The sequence below is a fragment of the Orbicella faveolata genome, unplaced genomic scaffold, assembly GCF_042242905.1.
Source record: "Orbicella faveolata isolate gen_17 unplaced genomic scaffold, um_ofav_v1 contig_34, whole genome shotgun sequence".
Taxonomy (NCBI): Eukaryota; Metazoa; Cnidaria; class Anthozoa; order Scleractinia; family Merulinidae; genus Orbicella; species Orbicella faveolata.
Window position 1 is genome coordinate 15,094,901 of NW_028301563.1, and position 25,561 is coordinate 15,120,461.

Here is a 25,561-nt window from a genome sequence, read left to right on the forward strand (position 1 = left end):
CTTGGCAAAATATCCTTTTATTTCAAAGAAATATGCAAATTACCAAATTCCGTTAAAATCGTCATTTGACGCACCATTTTATTAAAGAAGTTTGAGAGCCTCGCATGCAAAACCGCATCATTCTTCCGTCTTTAAAACACTCAAATATTTTTGTGCAATGTTCAAATGTGTACTGGGTTGGTTTTAGGGAATGTTGCGTTGTCTTTTTGGGTGCAAAATAATTAAATTTCGAAGACATGTATCTCATTCACTTAAAAGTACTTCGTGTATATAATTAATTTTCACCATGTGCGAAACCTTGAAATGGATTAAGCTTCTGGTGGTTGAATCGCAGAAGGATGATCTACAGATTCCTGTAAAAATTTCTTCGGGCAAATGATTGTGAGCGACGCGAGAGCTTTTCGAAGTACGTCAAAAATGTACATATTTGACCATCCGTCGTCAAATTTCAATTTACGGGTTAGACGTATATTTTAGCATGCGCCACATGACTTGACCTATAATAAGTTGAAATAGACACAGGGCTGATAATTTCGAAATGTTCTAACCTTATTTGTTGCAAAAGGCAGGTCCAAAGCCGATTTGACGTGTTTCTAGTCGATCACTCACCATTCGTCGCACATAAAGCAGAAGTTTGCTTTTGTTTACACAAGGTTAACGTCCGATGTACATCGCCAACTGTCAACCTATTATTGGTCGAATATCATGAATCTGTGACCATCTTTCTGCGCATATGAACATTATTGCATCTAAGTCAAAAACGGTTGAGTCATTTGTAGATAGTTGCTTGCTTTGCACTGCGCCAAAATAATACGTTTGATCGATTGCTGACCATTGCTGATAAGCGTGTCGGCGCAGCCGCAATCTTACAGTCGTTATTTATTCGTCACGCAATGCTGTCACGGCATATGCTGCACATTTTGATCTATTTTGTATAGAGCACTCTCAGGATAAATGAAACAATTTAATCATTGTTCATCCGTTTATTCATATGTATAATAACATGTGTATATTTATATAATCGTATTCTAAAGTGTACGTGGCCTAGGTCCAAATCACGTTTGTTGTTCGTTTTGATGTTTCAGACAACAGCTGATAAAGCTAGTGCCTGTACTCACTAGAATTTTAAAAAAATCGCTATGAAACAAATTATAGATCAATGAAGCAAGAACTAGCTGAAATAAAAATAGAAAATCGCAACATGTCTAATTCGTGAGAAAAACAGACTAAATTTAGTTAGTAATTACGTGAGTAAATAGCCCTGGCCATGCCATTTTATTTGGCGTATTTTGTTTGCCTTGTGGCGAGGCATTGGTATGTTTGTAACAGGAAACAGAGGACTGTTGTCAATACAGTCCAAAATTATTGTCAGTAAAATATTGTAAATAAAACACCTATTGACCAGTTACCTCCGCGGCCACCATTTGGTCGTTCCGATAAGGGTTTCATTATTGTCTGAAATTGAAGGTGCATGACGAGTGATAATTCAAATACACGTCGATCATGATTGTCTTGAATTGACTCCATGTTCACCAAGAAATTTATAACCCGATAGTGAAAAATTAAATATTCAAGGTACACCAACCTCTATTTAAGCGGCTAGCCCCATTAAGCGGTCACCACCCATTTCCCCGGGGGTAGCCCACTGTATTACATGTAAACTAAAAATAATTGCACAGCGCGAAAAGACCTAGGTATGAGTTTAGCGTTACAGTATTACGCAGGGCATGTAGGTAGCGGTGGTCGAGTGAAAGATAACAACAGGGGCAATGGTAAACTATTCATTCTTCTCATTTCTTAATTTAATCTCTTCCTACTCAACACGATTGTGTGCTCCCAGTGGTTCCCAGCCTTACGGAGCCTTATGTATTAGGATAGAAATTGTCCTACCCCTACCCCCTCAAATGGGATGACAGCATTGCGTGACGAACAAGGAACCGCTGCAAGCAAGGATTCAAGCCATCAAACCATGACGATCAAAACGTAATATTTTGGTGTAGTGCAAAGCAAGCAACTATCTACAAATGACTTAGCCGTTTTTGACTTAGATGGAGTGGTGATCATATGTGTCGAAAGAGGGTCACAGATTCATGGTATTCGACCATTAAATAAGTTGACAGTTGGCGATGTACATCGGACTTTGTGTAAACAAAAGCAAACTTCTGCTTTATGTGCGACGAATGGTGAGAGAAACACGTCAAATCGGCTTTGGACCTGCCTTTTACAGCACATGAGGTAAGAGCATTTCGAAATTATCAGCTCTGTGTCTATTTCAACTTAACATTGGTCAAGTCATGTGGCGCATGCTAAAATATACGTCTAACCCGTAAATTGAAGTTTGATGAGAGAATGGTCAAATATGTGCATTTTTGACGTACTTCGAAAAGCTCTCGCGTCGCTCACAATCATTTGCCCGAAGAAATTTTTACAGGAATCTGTAGATCATCCTTCTGCGATTCAACCACCAGAAGCTTAATCCATTTCAAGGTTTCGCACATGGTGAAAATTAATTATATACACGAAGTACTTTTAAGTGAATGAAATACATGTCTTCGAAATTTAATTATTTTGCACCCAAAAAGACAACGCAACATTCCCTAAAACCAACCCAGTACACATTTGAACATTGCACAAAAATATTTGAGTGTTTTAAAGACGGAAGAATGATGCGGTTTTGCATGCGAGGCTCTCAAACTTGTTTAATAAAATGGTGCGTCAAATGACGATTTTAACGGAATTTGGTAACTTGCATATTTCTTTGAAATGAAAGGATGTTTTGCCAAAAAAAACTATCCAGTAGTTTTTGCCATGCCCTAGCCAATCTACCATGAAAATATGAGCGAAATCGAATTTTCGACCCTTGCCGAGTTATTTTCCATTTTTATGGACAGGGACTCTTAATTAGTTGGTGCTAAGCGATGATTATAGTTTGCTATGCCCAAATGAGTTGTAACGTACAGTTAGTTCTAAATTACTAGAGCTTCTGACTGAACTAAAATCATGAAGGTCTCGGTCAACGTAATGTCGTCCACCTTTCTCATAACGTGTGGTAATTGCTAAAATCCGCCTTTCCTGTGTGTGTCGTATCTTTATTTTTTTAAGAGAATATTTGTGATTACTTAAAACACTCTTAACAGCGGTTTTTAATATTGTTTAGAGTGCCTTTGCCCTGGATACTCAAATTACGGAAACACTCACCATCACTGAACATTCCTCGCCGCACGATTAGTAAACTAAGAGCTTAGATTGTATCATAAATGGTAGAGTGTACATAATGATCTTTTGACGCAATATGGTCACGTGATTACTAGCTATTGAAATATAATCCTGTTATCGGTTACGGTAAAGAAAAGGGCTTCAGGAGACAGCTTTTCTACATTTCCAGTTAAACATTAGACACAATACAGAGCCTTACCAAGTAACAGACGAACCGCGGCTGTTACCAGGGTAAATATTCTAATGTATTAATTTATTTCTTTATTTATCTATTTATTTATATATTAATTAAGAAATTAATTAATTAATTTAAAGTTCTCGCAACAGGCTATTTATTAAACAATTACAATATATATATTAGTGAAGCATAATTTCTGATATTGTCTCTGTAACATTTTTAGTCCGCCTACGGCAATATAATAGAATCTCTAGTATTTCTTAACTTTGAGTTTGATGGGAAAAAAAAATCGTTGTTCTATCTTCAGGATGGTAGTCTGTATTATTCAAAATTTCCTAGAAGCTTTTAAGATTGAAGGAAGTTTTGACATGTTGCAAAATCTTTTTATTTACAGCATATCCAAAGTTATCTTATCATTTTACCTGATGTTGAGGAAAGATTTAGAGCGCTACAAATTGATTTGGCAACTAGAAGGTAAACGTAATTGGACCAAGCTAAGGGATCAGAGGCTTTCTACCAAAGCCACTATCCTGTTCAATTAAAGCCGCTTTCATGGAAATAAACCAGACTATATATCTATCATCTTAAATTCATATTTCTTAATGATACAGCTAATTATATATATGACCAAGTTGTGAAATAAAGTTGGCCCTTCCTCAGCCTTACACCAATTATGTTCAAAACGTCTCTCCTATATCGGTGCTGCGTTGTAGAAAAGCCTTTCTCTTAATATAAGATTATTTAATACGTTAGGCGAATTTCAAACCAGAATACGTTCTTTCGGACTTGAGTGAAACACACGGCATCCCTGAAAATTAGAGCTTTTTGTTTGTCTTTTTCTATTTCTATTTGAATATGTAGTTAGTTCAGATTAGCCCTATATATGTTTATTAATTGCTATTATAATTGTCTTACTAAAGAAAATGCATGTTACTGATAGGAATTACCCTGCATTAACAAGGTCATCCATCCATTGATATGGGTCAGAGAGGAGAGTGAAACTTGTAGAAATAAGCCACCATACACAACCATGATGTCTGTTTTATAATTTCACCTCCTGGTCTTTTCAGCTCCTCTATATTTTTCAGTAGCTTTGTCTGGGAGCGATTACAGTTTATCTAAACGGGGATACAAATAAGAATTGAATAGCCCCAGCAGATTTGCTTTGTACTGTAAGGACAATTTAGAGTACATTGCAACCTCGATTTAACGAACCTCTATATAACGAAGTGCGATGGGTATAACCAACGATATTCTTCGCTCCAGTAATAGGGAAATATATGGAAAAGAACCTCGATACAACGAAACCTCGTTAAAGTGAACATATTTTGTCAGTCCCATGAAACTTAGTAACTTTGTTAAACAGAGGTTCCACTGCAGTTAAGCAAAGTCCTCTTGGTAAGAACTTTGATGAAACGACTGAACGTCAGTGTGAGTATAGCGTTGTCCATTGGTACCTTACTTAGCTTATTGCCGCCGTTTTCGAATTACTTTTCTAATAGATGCATGTAGCGACACTGAATTGTCTAATTGCTTGTCCGTACCCTGTAATGTAACTGCTTCGTAAAATATTTGGAAGGTTCGTCCTCGTATTATTTATTACAGTTATCAAACTTTTCGATTATACAAACCCCTCGCACCTCATAAATAAGGAATTTCTGCTGCCGTAGGCCTCTTTTGTTAAGGTTTACTTAGTAGTATTGTCTTCATTTTGTAAATAAAAGCTTCAAGCTACTAAAAGCTAATGCAGAAAAACTTAACAATAATTCAGATGTAAATATATATAGTTGACACAACTAACCTTGATGTTTTTTTTTTCTTTCTTTGATCTAATGCCGAGCTTTAGGATCTGGCGTCAAGGTAAGGGCTCACTGAGAATAATTCAATGAATCCACTCTTCATTTTGTAAATTTCACCTGTGTTTACTAGTATGTCGGGAGATTATCCTTACTTTTGTTTTCAATTTAAGAAAGAAAGTCTTTGTTTATCTAAAACCTTTTTCTGGCGTAGTAGAATTATCAACATAGTTCAATTGTCTGGCTCAAATGGCCTTTGAGCCACCTTGAGACCCTGAAATTTGACTCATCTAACGGATAAAAGTGGTGTGTTGACAGTAATCTTGGAGCTTAGTGTATTAAGGCCAGATTGGACTTCATGTGATCTGTTGCCATTCGTGACCCGCGATTTTTCACGCGAGACTATTCATCAAAAAACGGAATGTAATTTTGCAGCTAACTTTCCCTATTGTTCGTTTTTGTGTGTCATCTTCTTAGTTTTAACTGAGGATCTGATAAATTTTAAGGAAATATTTACTTTTCGATTCGGATTGAATATTTGTTTATTTTGGATTTTACGTTGAAAGTTGTATTCCAGGACAAATCACTTTGTGATTAATGACATGTGACATGTTTCGAGTTAATTATATAACACTGATCTAAAAAAAAAAATACCAACACGGGGCATGTTGTAACCGAAATGGACAAGAACCATACAAGGTTAGTTAGATTGACAGCTAGAAATCACGATCGACCTGGAAAGGTCTGCTAAATATCAAACTGTTATTAATCAGTAGACGCCCGAGCGGAACGAAAGACCGTTCAGCAGTTTTCTAGACCTCAAAAGAGCATTATCTTCTAAAAAACCATAGAAACACCATCTTCTTTTTAGTGTAGAATCTTGCATGAAAAAGTAAAAAGATTTACATCTGAGAAGCGGCGGTGATTGGGCTGGCAACACAACATCCGGAAAATAGCCTGAAATTAAAGTTTAACGCTTCACTCACAGCTTTACTGCAGATCAATCAAGCTGTAATTTAACTGCTAAGTTAACTCTTAACATGATCAGAGACAGCTAGGGTAGTATATATATTTTATTGTCTGCAAAACCAAAGGAAAATACTACATTTGACAACAAGCTCGATTAGCCCTCTGTAATATTAAACAAATTTGGAATTGGTCGTACGTTTGTTATGCTGGGATATGAAAATGAATAATTTTTATAGGTTGATTTACGTAATCAAATTCTGGCGTGACCTTTATGTCTAGTTTGAATATCAGCTATTTAACCCCAGAACCTCTAAACTATATGTATACACATAAGCTGCTTTCGACGTAAGCCTGGCGAGGTTTGATGTTATATCCGGTATTTTACGGTATCAGGGTAGACACATTAAATGGGACTTTCCCTTTTCAGTTTAACGAATTACGAAAATACGATATATATTGGCTATAGATTAAAGAGATTTAAAATATTAATTAAGAAACCTCTTATTTATGCAACTACTACAAAAGAATATTGGTTGTAATTAATCTAATTATAACCAAGAATAATTGAACTTATTATTTGGCAAGGTAATCTTGAGGTCATAAGCCGTGTTTTTTTTTGTTTTCGAGTGCCATATAATTAACGACTATTCCACGAGCAGGTTAAATTTTACCATTCACAGTGCGCGTATAGTAACTGACAAATATGATAAATAACGTTATTTTAAGTCATCGAAGTGTTTTAACAAATTCCTGTCTTAAGACAACTTTTGATGCAGTAACCCTGTATATATTGATGATTCGTCGACCTGATATGCATTATCATTCTCTAATACGCTACGAGGAAAATGCATTTGAAACCTTTCCCCAACAGATGGTTTTGACGATAAAATGTAAACGATACGCAACCAAATATTTCATTCCATGGGAGAAAATGTGAGGTCATGAAACCTCTTTAAGTTTCGGCAGTGACCTAAAGAGGAACGGAAAGGGGTTCAATATAATTTGTTTACACTATAAATAAAAAAAATGTCATGTGGATATAAGGAACTAAATAAGGAATAAAAAGGGACAAATAGTGAACTAAATATAGTTAAACAACTCAACTTCTCACGCGGTAATGTTTCTTTATTTTCCTTCACCTAATACAGTCATTCTAAAGCTTTATGAAAACCGCAAATTAACTAGTTTTTACCGTGCTTTTCAAAATGGCACAATTGGGAGGAATACTACTTTACGCGTATTCTTCTACATAACCGAAAAGTAGAAAAAATGGTAAGAAATTACTACACTCTACTACACTCTGATAGTGAAAGAAGGGGGTCAATTCAATATGTCATACGTATACAGTCTGAAAAACAATAATTCAAGCAATTCAAGATTCAAGCAATGTTCGAGATTGATTATTTTAACTAGTAACTGCAATTTCCACAAAAGGAGAATAGGAGATGACAAAACCAATGGGCGTTTACAAGCCGAACAGCAAAGAATAGGCAATATGTCATTGACATGGTGACCAATCCGTAGGAGAAGGGAACACCAGAGGCTTCATTTACAATACCCAGATTCCAAGCTGAAAATAACATTAAAAAAGTCCATTTCAAGAAATATGAGGGTATATCCACAGGCATGGAAAAGAATATTTTAGTGAGGTTATTTTCGGGGACTGGAGATGGCTGTTATGGTGAGAATGTAATTTTTTGGTTTCCAAACTATTCCGGTTGATAAGTAGTTGGGAGGTATGCAGTGAATAGTATGTGTATGCTGTGAAAAGTATCTGTGAATGGTCTGAGAATATTACGATACAGCTCGATCTTTTGAACTCATTCCAAGGAACTATGTGAGGACCCCTGAGGACTCGCGTGGAGAACTCGCGAGCGGCATAAACTGTCCCAGGGTGTTTTTCAAGAACAGCTCCGCGGCCATGTTGTGAAAAGCTACCGTTGGGCAGTTGGCCGTACTCTTGCTTTGTCTTGGGTTTCTTGCTTCCAAACTACCCGCAGAGAGAGATGTAGGTATATACTGGAACAAATTGGTTAAATATGCTGTGAAGAGTATCACTCTAAAAACACATAACTAACATCAAGATAACGGAAGAAAATTGAATTTCTTACGCATACATGTGATTCATAATTCAGGCTTGTAGTATAAGCAGGGCTTTAAGGAGCTCAAGATGGAATAAACAAAATCAGCAGTTCTGCTACGATTGTATGTGGATTCTGTGATCAAAAATGAGTAAAAACAGAATTGAATGATTACACGATAAGCTTGAATACGAAGACTTCTTAATCATCACTACCAAAAGCGTTCCATCGTTTATATCATTAATATAGTAGATAGGGTGAAGCAAAATAATCATATTTTCAGAAAAATTAAACTTAAAACGACTATGGCGCGAAGACCACTAATGCTTACCAAGAAGCCTACTTTGTTTCTGCAGTCCATATTTGCTCTTATTTGATTTTATTTGATTAAAATACTCTTCATTTATTATATCAATAAACATATTAAGCAAAACTATCACTATATCAATTGAAGAACCCTCGAATTTCATATAGTTCTCTTGTCATCCACGCCATCTGCCAACCACGATGCCGCGTTACAGTTTGCAATGATCGTGATGCACTCGTACGTCACAAGAAACATTGCTATGGGCGTGCATTATAATGAATAAAAACTAAGTTCTGATTAATTCTGGTATTTTGTTATATTTCCCCCAAGTTAACAATTTTCCAGGACTCATTTACACTCCTGGATGGAGAAAGAAAGACACTACCGAGCAGGTTGGACCCAGGGTCCAGCAAACTATAACAACTGGGCAACCGCGCCTTACTAATGTACACATCAAACAATCTGGCAACCTTCCCGAGATATTTACGTTTCCAAGTGTTTGTCCTGACCGCATACTAAAGTACGAAAATGTGACTTACTAAGAGAAAACAAGGTGTTAATGCGATAAATGCCTCTCTGTGTGATGTTTAAGTCGATTTTCAACAGAATTTCCTGGTTCCCTGTACACTGATAAATTTTCTAGTGCTCGGTGGCAAAGACTGCAAAAAATTTCTTTGTGGATCGACTGTTTGGTTTATCAGGGTATTGCGGTAGGGCAATCATCAAACTATAAAATCAATTTCTGGTTACAATAAAATACTGGCAAACACGATCGAAAACCTGTGGTTTTCACAAGAATTCTTTTGATTTACTGTTTATTTGCACTTAAAATACGCGGTATATTTTTAACGTGTATTTGAGAAGATCCATTTCCCAGGGTGACTTATTTACTTTATGTATGATACTCTTAGAATCAATTCAAAATATTCTTAGTAATTATTTAATTCAGTGAACTAGTAATGTGTTCATTGAGTCCCCAGAAGCCGCCACAAATATATCGATAAAAACTTGGAACAACTTCCTTCTTTGTCGAGCTGACAGAAATTCCACTTCCATCTGGATGGCAGAGTTGTTGCATAAACCAAAATATGGCTAATTTGGTTTTCCTTTAATTTCCAAAGGTAGTAATGTAAACTGATGATATAGGAGCTGTTTTCGCCAGAGGTAGTCAATAGAAGCAATCAAAAATCACTTTTGTTTTTCCATGCTGTGCTAGATTCTATTCTTGAATGGTTTTAATTAAAGGAAATTTTTAATGAGTAGAAGAGGTGACCCAGACGTTTTTACTGTCAGAATGGATTCATTCTTAATTTTGAATCCAAGACTATGAAAAATTACCAATCACTAGTTCTAAAGCTAAAGATTAAAGTTGCTATTCTGGGATTATTAGACAACAACTTTCTATAATGTATTGCTGAACTTTCATAAACAATCATCTTGACAAGCTTGAAACACAACAGTCAGCCTTTATTACTTCAAGTGTGTATGCTACCCACAGACACAAGAAATACAGAAGGCCTCCAACATGTATTGGCAATATAATTTATCTTTACGCGTTATTAGCACATCGAACTAATCGATGAAGGTCGAAAAAAAGTATGTAAAAACAGGTAATACCCACAGAATATGATGTCGCAATATACTGGAACAAATTGGTGGAATATACTGTGAAGGGTATCACTCCAAAAACACATAACTAACATAAAGACAACCGAAGAAAATTGAATTTCTTACGCATACATGTAATTCATAATTCAGGCTTGTAGTATAAACAGGACTGTGATGAGCACAAGAGGGAATAAACAAAATCAGCAATTCTGTTGCGATTGTATGTGGATTTTGTGATCAAAAATGAGTACAAACAGAATTGAATGATTACACGACGTGCTTGAATGCGAATTCTTGTTAATCACCTCCACCAAACGCATTATTTCGTTTATAAAAATATTATCGTAAATAGAGTGAAGCGATATATTCATATTTTCAGGAAAATTAAGTTTTAAAACGACTATGTCGTAAAGAGCACTAATGCTAACAAAGAATCCCAGTGTGTTTCTGCAGTCCACATTTGTTCTATTTTCAATTTAGATTTTCATAAGATACTCTTCATCTATTATATCTATATACATATGCAGCAAAAATATCTCTTGACGAACCTTACTGAAAGGCTGGTGTTCACAATACAGCGAAACTTTTGATGCAGTTCACATGGTAAAAGCTCATCGTGTTTGTCCCAAGGAAACCTTGCTCGCGACTTCCTTCGTAAAAGAGTGGCATTTCCGATGATTGGACTTCGACTTTTTCTTGGGTTTCTTTCTTCCACTTTGTTCGTCGATTTTGAAACCAGGTTTTCACTTGCATTTCTGTTAGATTAAGGTCTGATGAAAGCTCTGCTCGTCTATCTTCCGAGACATATCGACATTTTGCAAACTCCTTCTCCATTGTTTGGATTTGATGAGCGGAAAACAAGGGACGTAATTTCCTTTTCTTCATTGGACGTCTTCGTTTCTTTTGAACAATTATACCTGAAAGTTGGAAAAAAACCCTTAGAAAGAAACTTTATTAGCGTAAGTCATAAAATGTTAACATTTTACGAGCTCAGTAGGAAATTAGGTAAAGAGGATGATACTTCTGGCAAGCCAGCGAAGTATGCAAAGTAGAAAGCAAAGTGCACAACACTGCTTAACAATGGAATTGTTAACGGGGCAAAATGCTCTCTTTCAAACGATTTCTTTTATTAAAATGCGTTTGCTGAAACATAATTTTTTGTGAAAACACATGCGTAAAACTGAAGCGGGGAAGTTGCCACTGTATGGTTGTACACGATCAGTGTGTATAAACTGATGTCTGATTCGAAGGTGTGAAAATAACTAGGTGTTAACATATCTCGAGCCTGTCTCATTTGTTAGTTCGATCAAACTAGGTATTACGTATTTTAAAATAGAGAGAAGTAGACATTCTAAAAAGTAATTGCATTTTACGAGGCTACAGAAGGAGGAATACGCACGGTCAATTTCGAGGGCAAGTTAACGAAGTTGAATATATCAAGATTTGGAAGTAAACAATTTTACACCTTGAAGGTATCTTATAAGAATGTTTACTATGTCGAGTTCCGTAACATTCTTTCAAAACGATGTCTGCGGAGACTAGTTTACGAAGAAGGAATTTAGACGAAAAATGACTTGGAGTTTTAAAATCTTTGGAGTCCCTCACAAAAGCAGAAGAAATCAGCTGCTTCGGTCAAAATCCAAGCTACAAGCATTGCAAGGCAGCGTGCCATGGAAAGAAAATGCCATGAACCGAGATTCAGTCAAAATAACACTTAATTATACAACAGTTTAAACAAGCAGGCGTGAAATTAGTTTCTATGAAATGAAGTCAAAAGCGTCTTGTACTTTCAATAATTTGGTGAACATAAAATCTTACCCATTTCTACAAGTACGAGACACTATTCCGAAGAGTGCCACGAATTCATTTATAAACATATTTCAAAAAAGTTACCAAAGCTTTCATTCCGTACATAGGCTTATCAACAACAGACTTTTAAATGAAAGGTTTCTAAGAGAAGTTTCATATATTTCATAAACGATATCTATGTTCATCTTGAAAGTTAAAGGAAAACCGGCGAGAGCAGCGAGGTTGTTTTTATGCCGGTATAAACCAATTATCGTCACCCCTCGATATCTTTTGATAAAAAACATCACCTGATCATGAAGGACTGTCCCAAGGCTAGTTAAATGAAATCTTAAGTGTAATGGATTTAATTAATCTGGTTTTCACTAAATGGTTTATACAGTGCGAAACCACTTTTACAACAAGAGCCCAAAAATATGTCAATTGCTGTTAACCTGTTAGCTCCATTACCGATCCCTTTGTCTACTTACCAGGGGAAAATACGTGGACCGGAAAATTAAATGGAGTTATCCGAGCAACTGGTCGAGAAGATGGAAGTGAAAAAATCCCAACTGGCAAACAAGATGACAAAAGTGGATGGTGGTACCCTGGAGGGAACATCGCACGAGGAGCGGCGAGCAATGGTGGCATTGAACACGGTGCATCGACCATGTTAATTTGCGCGCTATCTTTAGAAATCCACTTTTGCTCCTCCACTGTTTCATCCGATAAATTTAAGATATTTTTGATGGAGAATGAATTTTCACTGGCTGAAAATGAAGAGATGAAATGTGTGGAAGATGCGATACCTGTTGTCGCCATTATGCTTCTTGTTCTGGGAGTAATGTTACCCAGTTAGGCGTGTAACAGGGCACGGGCTATAGGAACAAAGGCTTTGGAATTTATGATAATTAACCTTGTCATTCATAATCAGACAGAATGCATTTGCCTTCGTTAGAACGTGATCAATAACGATATCAATCGCACCGCTCCAAAGCGGTTTTAGTGTGTTTCCACTTAAAGGATAGAGTCCAAGGCGCATAAAAAAGGGAAGCATCGAGAATCTGGGAAACTTTTCTGACCTACCGGCGTTTTTTACAGCATAGTATTGTTATCATGATTAAAGAACGATAGGATTAAATTCCCTCTTCCTGTGGCATTGATTAGTTTCTCCTCAGAAATGGAAAGAAGACAGAACAGTGCTAATTGCACCTACCGCTGATCGGGAGAGCTGTATGTTAACATGAACAGATATTTCATAGGAATGAAACTTTATGGAAAAGGTGAACTTAACTTGATGGGGTGTGTAAAGAAACAGAAATACTAACAAAGAAACAAAAAAACGTAGCAAAAAAGAAGAAGAAGAGGAAGAAGTAGTCGAAGAAGAAGAAGATGAGGAAAAGAGGAATTCGATAGAGTCCACTTTTAATCATTTTCCTAAAGACTTGCATCACGGTATAATGTTTTAACTGTATCTGAAGAAAGTTCGTACCAAGCGATGATTTATGTTTGCTATGCAGAATAAGTTGTAACGTACAGTTAATTCCAGAGTAGTAGAACTTCTCAATGAAAACTAAAATCACGAGGATCCCGCCAAAATGTCATAAACCTTCCTCATAACTTGTATAAGCTGCTGAAAGCAGTATTTATCTCTGAATATTCCGTATTCAGTTTATTTTTCAAGAGAAAATTTGTGTGCGTACTGTATTAATTCTTACCAACAATTTTTCATGTCGTTTGGAGTTTCTCTGTGCCCCAGATGCCCAAATTACGGAAACGCTCACCATCAATGAAGATTCCTCGCTTTGATTTTACCGCACGATTAGAACACTAAGGACTCAGATTACATCACAAATGCTGGAGTTTACATGGTAAGCTTTTGATGCAATGTGGTGAGAGCTATCACAATGCTTGGAGCAGCAGGGAATATAATACTGTTCTTAGTTATGATACACAAAAATGCCTCAAGACAGACAACTTTGCCACATTTGCAGTTGAATATCAAACACAATACAGAGCTGTAGCTACAGTAACAACGAACAGAGCCTATTGCCAGGGAAAATGGTCTAAATGTAATTATTTATAGTTATTTATTTATTTATTTATTTATTTCCAGGAAAAGGCTATTCTTAATCTGAAGAAGCTTTATTTCTGATATTGTCTCTCTAATAATCTTAGTCTTCCTACGGCCTTGCAATAGAGACTGGTATTTCTTAACTTTGAGCTTGATAAAAAAAATATTTTCTATATTTAGAGTGGAATTCTTTAATATACAAACTTTGCTAGACGTTTTTAAAGAGTATTCTCTATTCTCCCATTCCTAATAACTTACTCTGTTTGTCCCCCAAATTTTGCATAAACTGTCGTTAGGAAATGCTCTTGGGAGGTCTGCGTATTTTCAAAAGCATTTCACACAAATAGTTTATGGAAAATGTGGAGGGCAAACAGAGTGAATTATAGGGAATTGGAAAAGAGAGGATAAGCAGTTTATCTTAACGTATTTGAACTCTTTACCTGATGTTCAGGAACGATTCATAGCAGTACAAATTCATCTGGCAGCTCATTGTAAAGTTTTGAGCATAATAATCAATGGGTTTCGGAGAAAAAACTCTAATTTCTTAGGTTGTTACAACTATATTTACTCTCAAACATAATTGTAACAACCTAAGCAATTAGAGGTTTTTCTCCAAAACCATTGATTATCATGTTCCAAACTTTACATGGAGAGACTTGCACCAGATTATCTATCATCCTAATTTATCTTACGAAATTGCACACTGAAGTTGGCCTTTCCTCAACCTTTTATAATTTTATCACTAAAAAATGCGTGTTAGTGAGACGAACTACCTTGTGTGAAAAAGGTCATCCATTTATACGGGTCTTGGAGAGAGGATTAAAAAATAAACTCTTTCAATGCTTCACGGCGTCATTTAATTCAGATCAGGCTCATTCAGACAAATGCCTCAGGAATCTCATCCACCTTGCACATTAAGAGAGTGCTTCATTATCAAGCTAAATTTAATATTCTCATTTATATTTACACACTTTTTTTTACTCCAACTCGTACTCGTTTCGCAGAAATAAATTAATGTTGGTGTATGTGCTTTGCAAGCCATCGTTAAAATATGTACGCTGAAAACATATGCTAAGTTGTCGTCCTACGGTCAAAAAGTAATTACCATATGAAATGATTTGTATCTTTGAAGCAAAGAAAGTTATGCATGTGAGACCATGATGAAGGTCGCTGATTAAGATCACCCACTTAGTTTGACAGCAGTGTAACTGGTTACTACTCTAATGTGGTTTAAATCAATAACACGTTGACCAAAAATAACCTGAAAAGTTGGGTATTATATCAGAAAAAAAAGAAAATGAATAAGTGAGTAAGTCTGCTCCTTTTCACCGCATATATGTAAACAATTACACGTTCTACATGAAACAAAACATGACAGGTAATAGCAACGGAGAGAAATTTATACATTCCTGCTGAAGGGTTACTAAAATTTAACAAGCGTTTGCATTGGAGATGAAAACACTAGGCGGTAAAGTATATTTTGACATATAGAGCTTTCGCTGAATGGAGAAAGTGTAAAGCCAGTTTGGTTACTTTTAGAAGAAATCATGATGGATTCAACATACACTACCACAATTGTATCTTCAATAAGCTAAAGAAATTTGTGGAGTGAAAATGAGAAGAAATAAGCCACTATGTACAGCCATGATGTCTGCTTTATAATATCACCTTCTGGCCTTTTCAGCCGCTCTATATTTTTAGCTTTGTCTGAGAGCGATTTTATCTAACTGAGGATACAAATTTCTGTAAATATTAATCGAAGAAACCTCACAGATTTGCTTTGTCGCCCAACGCCAGTTTAGAGAAGTTATTTAAGCAAAGTCCTCTTGGCAAGAACTTTGATGAAACGACTCAACTTCAGGACAAGTATAGCTTTGTCCGATTGGCACTGTGCCTCTTAATGTCCCGATTTTCGAATTATTTACAGATGTAGCGACACTGAATTGTCTAATGATCGTGTCATTGTTTGTCCGAACCTTACAATTAATGCTACTGGTTCGCAAAAAATATTTGGAAGCTAGGTTCTTTCTCGTATTATATATTACTGTAATGAAGACCTTTTCCACAAACCCCTTATACCTCATAAACGAGGCATTACAGCCACCATATGGCTTTATTTTCCTATGGTTTCCTTAAAAGTATTGTCTTAATTTTGTAAATAAAAGCTCAATGCTTTAACAGAAAAAAAATCAATATAATTCAGATGTAAATATATATATATTTAACATTACTAACCTTGAATTTTGTTTTTCTTTCTTTGGTGTAATGCAATGCTTTAGAATCTGGCGTCAGGTAAACAGCTCAGAATGATTCAGGGCATCCAGTCTTCATTTTGTAAGTTTTAACTGTGTATATGGTATGTTGGCAGATTAACCATTCTTTTGTTTTCATTGTAACGAAAAAAAAAGGCTGTTTGTTTATCTCAAGCTTGTTCTTGAATTATCAAGATAACCCTATTGTCTGGCTCAAATGGCATTTGTGCTACGTTAAAGACACTGAAACTCGACTCGTCTAACGGACAGAAATCGTGTGATGACAGTAATCTTGGAGCTTACTGCACAAAGGCCAGACTGGACTTGAATTTTTTTGTTGCGATTCGTGACCTGATTTTCTACACGAGAATTCATGTTAGTTTATTTATGAAAAAAGAATCCGCACTTAAGTGCCCCTATTTTTTTTCGTGTGTCATCTTTGTTGTTTTTACTGAAGATTTGATAAATTTTAAGGAAATATTTACTTTATGGATCCGGATTGAATATTTGTCTATTTTGGATTTTGCGTTGAAAGTTGTATTCCAGGACAAATCACTTTGTAATTAATGACATGTGACCTGATTCGAGGTAATTAACACTGAGATAAAAATAGTTTGGACTGTCATTTTCCTTCAAGTTGTAATCTGTAGCTAAATGAACAAGAACCATGCAAGACTAGTCAAACTGACAACCAGAAATCACGATCGACCTCTAAAGATCTGCTAAATATCAAATTGCTTAAAGAAAGAAAACCGAAAAAAAAAGATAGAGAAAATTTCCGGCATTTGTCATTTTTTTTCGGGATGATATCGAAACTAATAAAACAAATAATAATTTGTGGTACGATCAGCTGAGGTACAACAAAACCTAAGGTAGTATCTGACACTGTTTCTTTTTCTGTTTTCTGTTTTCTGTTTTCTGTTTACCAAAAAGAAGATGATGATGTCACATGTTCGCTTTAAGAAAATAAAGCACGTTTGAGGTTAAAACAAAACGGCTAGTGAACGCATGAGCGGTACGCAAGATCGTTCAGCAATTTTCTCTAAACCTCAGAAGTGCGTTATTTTCTTAGAAAACAAGGGAACAGCATCGTCTATTTGGCAAAATTAATTAGATCTGGGAAGGGGCGGTAGTAACGCTGGCAACACGACAACAGGGACACACGTGCATCTACAGGCGTTAAATCATTTTGGTATACGGAGCAATAGTTTCAAACTCAGTTCAAACATGTGTTTAAGCCCAGGGCCAAAATATATGACAAAAACACTGGATAAACAACCGGTAAAAGAGCTCTAGTTTTCTCTTTCTTTCTCGCACGAGATACATGGCGTCACATAAACGAGCGCTTAAATAAAGGGCATGCGCAATTCAATTCTCGTCCAAAGTTGTAAACGCCAGTCTTTGGTCGACGATTGCTCGACAACCTACCGTACAACCCATGATGAAATTTTAACAGTTGATTTGTAGGGGTGAATCACGTTTAGGGCCAAAATTTAAAAAAAATCTTGAGCTATTTTTGATTTCACATTTTCTTAGATTGCGAAAAAATTGTCTTGCAGATTTTTACTTTACTTTGCATTAATGGTAAATCAGAGCCATTTTCTTATTCCTGAAATTTTGAGGTGGGGTCATACGGGTGGATTTTGAGAAAAACGTGATTTAACCTACAAGTGCCCAGTCTCTCCTTAGGTACTCGGACCACTCGGTCGTTCATTTTGGCCATTTGTTCACGTTTAATTGTTCAAGTTTCGCATAGAATGGTAAAAGACTTAAGCAAACAGTAAATAGCGAAAGGAAAAAACATCTTGCAACATTTTTCAAAAGAGTTAGAAGCTGGACTGTTATAATCCATTAAAACTGTAGTGAGCCAACCTCAGGTTTAACCGGCTCAGTGGCGACTACACACTGATCAATCAAACTGTAATTTAAGGTTACTCCAAACCTTCGCGGGGCTCCTTTTACCAAGTTTTCCTTTTTAAAACAAATTAAAGTTCATTATTTAAGGTATCATTTTCCAAAAAAAATTAAGATAATATATTAAAATGCGCGCGAGTTATTGGGAAAAAGAGATTTCTCAGTAAAAGTTAATAGACCGTTAAGGTGTCACAACCCCAAAAAGGCATGGACTCCTCAGCGACCTTTTCTCGGCAAACGGCTTAATCTCAAATAATTTTATTTTAGTTTCAACTTCGTCAAGAGTGCCTCTTTGTAGTCACGCATCAGCAATCGCTCCTCAGTTTCTTTTCGTTTTGTTGCACATCGCTTTCTTTCTGTTTTGCCCATTATTGTTGACCACTGGCCTAAACCATGTGCGCCTAAAACGTAACTGTAAAACTATCGCTTTCCAGCGAATCTCTAGTTTGCATACTGTGAATGCTAGGGGTTTTGTTATTTTATTGGCTGGCGACTTTTTGAGTTGACATATCCCTCTGAGAAGGCGTGACATGTATATAAATCTTTAGAACGCGAAAATTTGCACTTGATTTTAGAGAGAATCCGTCCTCTTTAAATGAATTAAAAGGGTATGTAGAATCGACCGTTTTCCGTGAAATTTGGTCAGAACATTCACTGACAGATAAGAAACGATAATTCTTTTACTTTAAATATTTTTCTCGTGGCGGCCTCTAACGCAACACGTCACGCGAATTTTTCGATAGTGGAACTTGACAGATCTGAAAAAAGATAACCAATGGAAATAAAGAAAAATGCTGACACCCTTTGACAGATTGATGCTTCGTAACACTGCACAGTTTTTTTGCATCATCGATCGCAGTCGATGCCCGACTAATTCGCCGGAATTTCAGTCGGTCGTTTTGGCGCTAACGGCTTCTGCCGCCTTAGGAAAGCAATCGGTAAAACAGAATACAATTTTATCGATTTCATAACCTTTTGTTGATATATATATAGTTTGAGGGTTTCCTTGAAAAAAGTGCGCGTATAAATCTTTTTTTTTTTTTTTTCTGGAGGACACCCACAAAGGTTTGGTGTAACCTTAACCGATGTAATTTAACTACTAAGTTAACTTTAATCATGATCATAGACAGTGTTGTGTCATTTATTGACCGCAAACTGACAAAAGGGAATATCTTACTTGTGAATTACTTTTGAAAAAACGCTGATTTAGCCCTCTTCTCTAAAATGAAGCAGATTTGAACTTGGTCGTTTGTTGTGCTGGGATATGAAAATGAGTCAATTTACAGGCTGACTTACGATGCAAAATCCTGGCAGTGACCTGACTGTCTAGGTTGCATATTAGTTATTTAACCTGAGAAGCGCTAAATCGATGTCTATAGATAATCTATACGTAAGCTTCTTTGAACGTAAGCCTTGCAAGGTTATATGGTTTATCCGTTGTTATCTTTAAAGTTTGTCAATGCACGTGTCATATCAAGCCATGAAACAATTGTTGCCAGAAAAAAAATTCGTTTTCAGTGAAATTTGCAATGACACTGACATTTACAATGACTTGTGAGTTCAAATCATTTCGGCAGCGCCCACACCACACCGGAAAAATTTGAAAACAGCTTTATACTTACGGATTGGCCTACCGTCCTCATGGACGGTAGACTGAAAATGAAACATCGCCATCCCAAGGCCGTGAGATTCGATCAGCTATTATGAATCACCAAAGAACCATTAGGAGCTTATCGAAAACGCTCTTCAAGTCCGAGAAATTTAAAAACGACGGCTTTTCGTTTTCGTGAGGACGGAAAACGTTTTGAAAACGGTGCTTTTCGAAAACGATGTAGCCACGAACATCACGTGATTTCCCTGATCGAGTTTTCCACAAACACGAATAAAAAATAACCGGTGATTGTTCCAGTTTTAAATTCCTCAGGCGTGCGAAGTGTGGGCGGAAAACATTCGATCCGTTTTCAGAATGAAACCCCATTTTCAAATTTCTCCGGCGTACTGTAGACGCAGCCTCATTCTTAAATCAAAATTCCGCAAAACAAAGCGAATTGAATTACTAATGAGCGAGGAAGTGCCACTCTTGCCCCGGCGTCTGGTAACTTAACCAAAGGGAAGTGCTTTTGTTTTCCAAGAATCTGCTGGGCGGCTAGTTTTGTTTTTGTTTTTGCTTTTTTTCAAGAATCTATTGCGTGGCTAGAATGAAAGGAATCAATTTTTTTTTCAAGAATCGACTGTTGCGCGGCTAGGATAAAAGGAATTCATTTTTTTGCCCAAGAATCTGTTGTGTGGCTAGAATAGGAGGAATTCAGGGCAATTGAGCTTTATTTTACAATATATGGATAAATACTTCAAATGGGAATATCTCTTTTCGTTTTTGCGAATTACGAAAACACGTTATATGATTGGCCATAGATTAAAAAGATTAAGAATATCAATTAACAAACCTCTTTTTTATGCACATACTACAAAAGAATGTTAGCTATAATTAACCTAATTACAACCAAGATCAGAATACGAGATCAGTGATAGATAAGCAACGAGGCGCGCAGCGCCGAGATGGCTATAATCACCTCATATTAAACAAGGGCGAGTGGAATGATTGTTTTATTAAAAACGCCCCCAATATATATATATATATATATATATATATATATATATATATATATATATATATATATATATATATATAAAGTTAAGATGCTTCGAGCCAACAGGGATGCCACGTGCCAGAAGGATCCAAAAGGATTCGTAGTCCAAACCTCGAGTAATGAAATTTGTAGGCAATTGTGGAAAACGAGGACGGACAACTTCGAGCGAAAAAAAAATATATATACAGTAAAAAATCTAAGAAATCTAAAAAAAAGTTTAAAAATTTAATAAAAATAAACGTTTCGGTCAAAGACCTTCATCAGTTGCAGTGCAAGTGAATAATAAATTACAATAACCTTAAATAAGTTTACAGTATAAAAAATGACATAATATTACAAAGATGATTACATAACAGGGCGTGGTAACACATGAAAACGAAAAAATTAACCAATGATAAACAATCGGTGATTACTAAGCGAGATACTATGACAATGCGGTACAAAACTCAAAAGACACAAACCAAATAAGAATAAATAATCGAATATAATACAAATAAGATTAATATCAAAAAAGTAACGCGATTCGTCGAGTCAGCCGAAAGTGTGAAGGGACCCGCGTGTAAAATATTCAATGTTCAAAAATGGCGGTCCCAAAATCCCCAAGCAAAGCCCTTGAAACTATGCCGCGGCAAGGCACAACAGGCGCCCTAAACAGGGCCCTTAAACAACAATGTAATAAATTCCCCGATGGGGGCCCCTGAGAAAACCTAGCGCTAACAAAGCTAACAAGATCCAAGGTCAGGGCCTTTGAACACCTGAACTAAGATAACCGCCAAATTTGCAAGTTATTTTTGCGCTAATTGTAGTTTATTCTTTTTTTCGAGTGGAATTCCTGACGTTTATTCAAGCCAAAAGGTGCCAGAGAGAACAACTGTGCACTCCAATATGCCTCTTTAGTGATTAAAAGCTTTTCGATGTTACTTGTATTGTTTGCATTTATCTGCACTTGATCAATACACTGGAAAGAAAAGTCGTTTAAGTCGTGCGGTGTTCTGTTGAAATGCACCGCTACCTCACAAGTCTTTTTCTTGGTCAGCATAGCAGACTTGTGGTTGCGAAATCTAACTCTAAAATCTGTTGTTGTAGAGCCAATGTATTGTAAGTTACATTTCTTGCACGAAGCCAAATAAATGACATTTTTTGAATCACAGGAAAGTTTCAATCGTATCTTATAGCTCTTGCCCGTTTGAAAACTTTGGAAAGAATTTGATTCAACAAAGTAGTTGCGACAGAGATCACATCTTGTTCTTTTGCATTTAAAGCAACCCTTAACCTCAACAACCTCTTCAACCTTAGTGTTAGAGCCATAACGAGATGGCGCTAACAACTCCTTAAGGTTTTTAGATCTTCGAAAAGAGGCTATGATGGAATTTGGCGGAAAAAATTCTTTTAATTTGGGGTTGGATTCCAAAATACCTAGGTGTTTTCTGATGATGCGACCAACATCAGGTAAATTTGGATTAAATGTTGTTACAAATGGAAACAATTTCTTCTCAGCTTTGGCACGAGTTCTAAGTAAGTCAGTTCTAGATGTAGTTAAGGCTTTAGAAAATTGATCTTCCACTAGTTTTGTGGGATAACCCTGATTGACTAGATAACCCTTGTATTCAGTTGTTCTCTCGGCAAGAAATACTTGTTCAGAGCAGTTTCTCTGTAACCTAGTTGCTATGCCATAAGGGATAGCCTTGAAAACGTGTTTGGGGTGAGCACTTGATGGTGGAAGATACAAGTGGCTATCAGTTGGCTTTGAATAAACGTCTGTCTGGATGAAACCCCCGATGAGATGTAAAGTTAAATCTAGCACGTGAAGCTCGCGTTCAGAAAAAACTAATTCAAATTTAATGGTAGGATATAGGGAATTTATAAAGTCAGTAAACTCATGCAGTGCAGGAAGGCCTTGTTGCCAGAGATCAAAAACATCGTCACGGTATCGCCACCATAAAGTCGGCTTTATGGGGCCAGAAAATTTAGCTTGATAATCTATTTCCCCCATGGCAAGATCCGCGTAACTACAGGCGTTCTTTGGGCCCATGGCTGTGCCATGAATTTGTAGGAAAAAGTTTTCCTTAAAAACGGAGTGATTGCTCTTCAAACAAATTTCTACTGCTTCTGAAATGCAATTAGTGGATGGAAGCTGGTTTTCTCTGGCATTCAGTGCCCTCTTTACTGCAGTAAGACCGAGTTGATTATCTATGTTAGGGAACATTGACACAACATCCCAAGAAACTAAAAGGGTGCCTTCGGGAAAAGGGCCACTCCTGTTAAGATCCTCAATTCTATTAAGTAAATCGGTCGTATCCTTGATGAAAGATGGCAACTTACGAGCCAACAGTTGCAAGTAAAATTCACTGAAGGCTGAAAGATTTTCTATGGCCGTACCACAACACGATGTGATAAGCCTGAGTGGATTCCCTGCTTTGTGGGTTTTAATATTACCGAAGGCGACCCCTGGTTTGGCTTTTTTGTTAATTATCCAATTAGCTAATTGGTCTGAAATTTCACCTTTTCTGACCCATTTGTTGCACCAACTTTCAACTACAGCCAAATGCCTATATGTAGGATCTTCCTGTAAGGATTTATAATGGAGCTGGTTATGAAGCTGGCCAAACATTTTATCCTCGTATTCCCCTTTATCAATTAAGACGAAACGAGAACCCTTATCTTGTATCCGAATTACTACATCAGAATTTCTAAATTGCTTTAACGCAACCCGTTCCCCTTTGGTTAAATTATCTCTAGCTGATTTAATGTTGCGAGGGTTTATCAAATCACGCCTAACACTAGATAGAAAAAGTTCAAGTTCTGGATACCTTGATGGCGGTGGTATTCTGTGCTTTTCAAAATGGCTCATATAAAGGCCCGTTGAAATGGTCTCGGATACCCGAGACAGCCCTTCCCCGAGTTACCCTGGCCAATCTAATTTTTCACTTATTTCCTTGCAAAATTCAACCAACCGTTTACATAAGGATCGCGAACCCGTCTCGGAGGGGGTAGGTGAGGGGGGGGGGGGGGGGGGTTGGGGAGGGGGAAAGACATTTCGTTGGGCGAGTTGTATCGCCTCGGCTGGTAGGGTTTCCCTGGCAAGCGGGACACTTTGGCTCACCTACCGGGGCAGCTCTCGGCGTGGCGAGTGTCACGTAATGCCTTGTTTTAGGATTTAAAGCATAAATTTGTATCAAAGAAGTGTAAATTAATTCGGCAAAACCCACTGCGATCGATTGAGTGTGGAAAACCAAAGCAAAGAGGGTTATCTGCACATTTGATTATTCAATAAGGGTAATGAATAATCATGCAGGTTCAACTTTTACTCGGCCTTCAGGGACAACGCTTTCACATATAAATTTTTCCTAAAGAATACTACCTTACGCGCTATTCCATTTAACCGAAACGTAGGAAAAAAGGTAAAAAAAATTACTACGCTCAGATGGTGAAAGAGGAAAGTCAATCCAATAGAAATACGGTTACGCACACGGCTTGTAACAACAATTCAAACAATTCAAACAATGTTAATGATAATAATAAATATCATTATTCTTTTAGCTAGTAGCTGCAATTTCCAAAAGAAGGAATATATAGGAGATGACCAAAGCAATAGACATTTAGAAGCCGATCAGCAAAGAATGGAGCAGTATTTTGTTAACATGGTGACCAACCTGTAGGAGAAAAACAGTCCAAAGGCACCGTTTACAATACCCAGATTTCAATCTGAGAAATATAACATATAAAAGTGTACTCGAAAGCAAATATTTTCTACAATCCCACATGTACCAAAGTACTCTTTGGGCTTAGTCTGAGAAATGTTAGATGACATTACTGAAATTTAGCCAGCGGTTCAGCAGGAATTTTCTTTAAAAAGGTGTACATATGCATGTATATCCAGAGCCTGGAGACGGAATAATTCGGTGAGGTCATTTTCGTGGATGGGAGATGGGTGTTATGGTGAGAATGTACTTTTGGTTTATAATTTTGGCTTATTAATTTATTACGGGGAAAGAAAAAGAGAAAACCAAAAGTGGGAAAAATGAAGGAGAGATTGCAAAAGAACGAGAGTGCGCTGATAATATTATTGTCCAAAAAATTAAATCAGGTAACCAATAAGATCCAAAAAACTTCATCAAAAACCAAAACAGAGTGTGTCAAATTTTTAGATAAAGCTCGTTTCTGTCTGCTTTAATTTGTTACTGATCATATGTTAGTTTAGATGGTTTTCCATTTCCCTGGCTAAAAATCAGCTAAATCTTCTTTGTATTAAAATTTTTTTAATTTCTCCCATGGTACTTTTATTAATGATGTACATGTTTGGACGCATAAATCGTTTCCAGAGTTGCCTTGCTCAGTTCCACTGGTTTTTCCAAGCATTTTCCCAATGGTTCCATGGATTTGCTTACTTTAATTTTCTTTCACCAGGATTTCAATGTAAATCCATGCGTTGAATACACCTTTTTTAACATGATTGTTGTGCAAATTACTTTCAACTTGTAACTGGGACTAAAATGTTGTTACACTACCTTAGACCATAACTGAATACTATCCCTGATAAGTAACTATGTGCTAGTCTTTAGAACAGGATAACATTGTGAGAGGATATCAATGTAACGGACTGACCCACTGACCAACTGACTGACTAACAGAGCTGATTTAACACAAGATAGCTTCTGGCCAGATTGTCAAAATTCAATAATTATTAACAGTAATGCTGTTCAGCATAGCCAGGAACCAGGACTGTCCTCTAG

At 36.6% G+C, this 25,561-nt stretch overlaps 2 protein-coding genes and 2 long non-coding RNA genes across 6 annotated transcripts; 1 reads left to right on the forward strand and 3 right to left on the reverse strand.

Moving 5' to 3' along the window:
• The first annotated feature begins 1,461 nt into the window (after positions 1 to 1,461).
• LOC149104991 (uncharacterized) lies at positions 1,462 to 14,857 on the forward strand. The gene is made up of 3 exons (XR_016201413.1): positions 1,462 to 2,235; positions 3,789 to 5,254; positions 12,435 to 14,857. It is a non-coding gene; the product is annotated as an uncharacterized LOC149104991 (long non-coding RNA).
• On the reverse strand, positions 3,440 to 5,259 carry LOC149104992 (uncharacterized). The gene is made up of 2 exons (XR_016201414.1): positions 5,196 to 5,259; positions 3,440 to 4,512 (listed from the first exon to the last, which is right to left on the reverse strand). It is a non-coding gene; the product is annotated as an uncharacterized LOC149104992 (long non-coding RNA).
• LOC110057485 (homeobox protein ceh-19-like) lies at positions 9,346 to 17,032 on the reverse strand. 3 transcript variants are annotated; one of them, XM_089271341.1, is made up of 2 exons: positions 12,750 to 12,809; positions 9,346 to 11,072 (listed from the first exon to the last, which is right to left on the reverse strand). In XM_089271341.1, exons 1-2 carry the CDS (start codon positions 12,760 to 12,762, stop codon positions 10,723 to 10,725), a joined length of 363 nt encoding a protein of 120 aa, XP_089127467.1. In that variant the 5' UTR covers positions 12,763 to 12,809; the 3' UTR covers positions 9,346 to 10,722. The 3 variants fall into 3 exon arrangements, 2 of the variants coding, with proteins under 2 accessions (XP_089127467.1, XP_020619736.1); XM_020764077.2 differs by having other exon boundaries at positions 12,432 to 12,762; XR_016201412.1 differs by lacking the exon at positions 12,750 to 12,809 and adding an exon at positions 16,250 to 17,032 and having other exon boundaries at positions 11,026 to 11,072.
• A 4,002-nt stretch (positions 17,033 to 21,034) lies between these two features.
• LOC149104993 (uncharacterized) lies at positions 21,035 to 23,670 on the reverse strand. The gene has a single exon (XM_089271806.1). The coding sequence runs from the start codon at positions 23,437 to 23,439 to the stop codon at positions 21,625 to 21,627; it is 1,815 nt and encodes a 604-aa protein (XP_089127932.1). The 5' UTR covers positions 23,440 to 23,670; the 3' UTR covers positions 21,035 to 21,624.
• Positions 23,671 to 25,561: the final 1,891 nt, after the last annotated feature.

Coding starts and splice junctions, on each gene's coding strand:
- LOC110057485 (XM_020764077.2), bottom strand. CDS start 12,762: ATGGCGACAACAGGTATCGCATCTTCCACACATTTCATCTCTTCATTT. Junction 11,073..12,431: donor GGTCCACGTATTTTCCCCTG/GTAAGTAGACAA, acceptor TCCAACTTTCAG/GTATAATTGTTCAAAAGAAA.
- LOC149104993 (XM_089271806.1), bottom strand. CDS start 23,439: ATGTTTGGCCAGCTTCATAACCAGCTCCATTATAAATCCTTACAGGAA.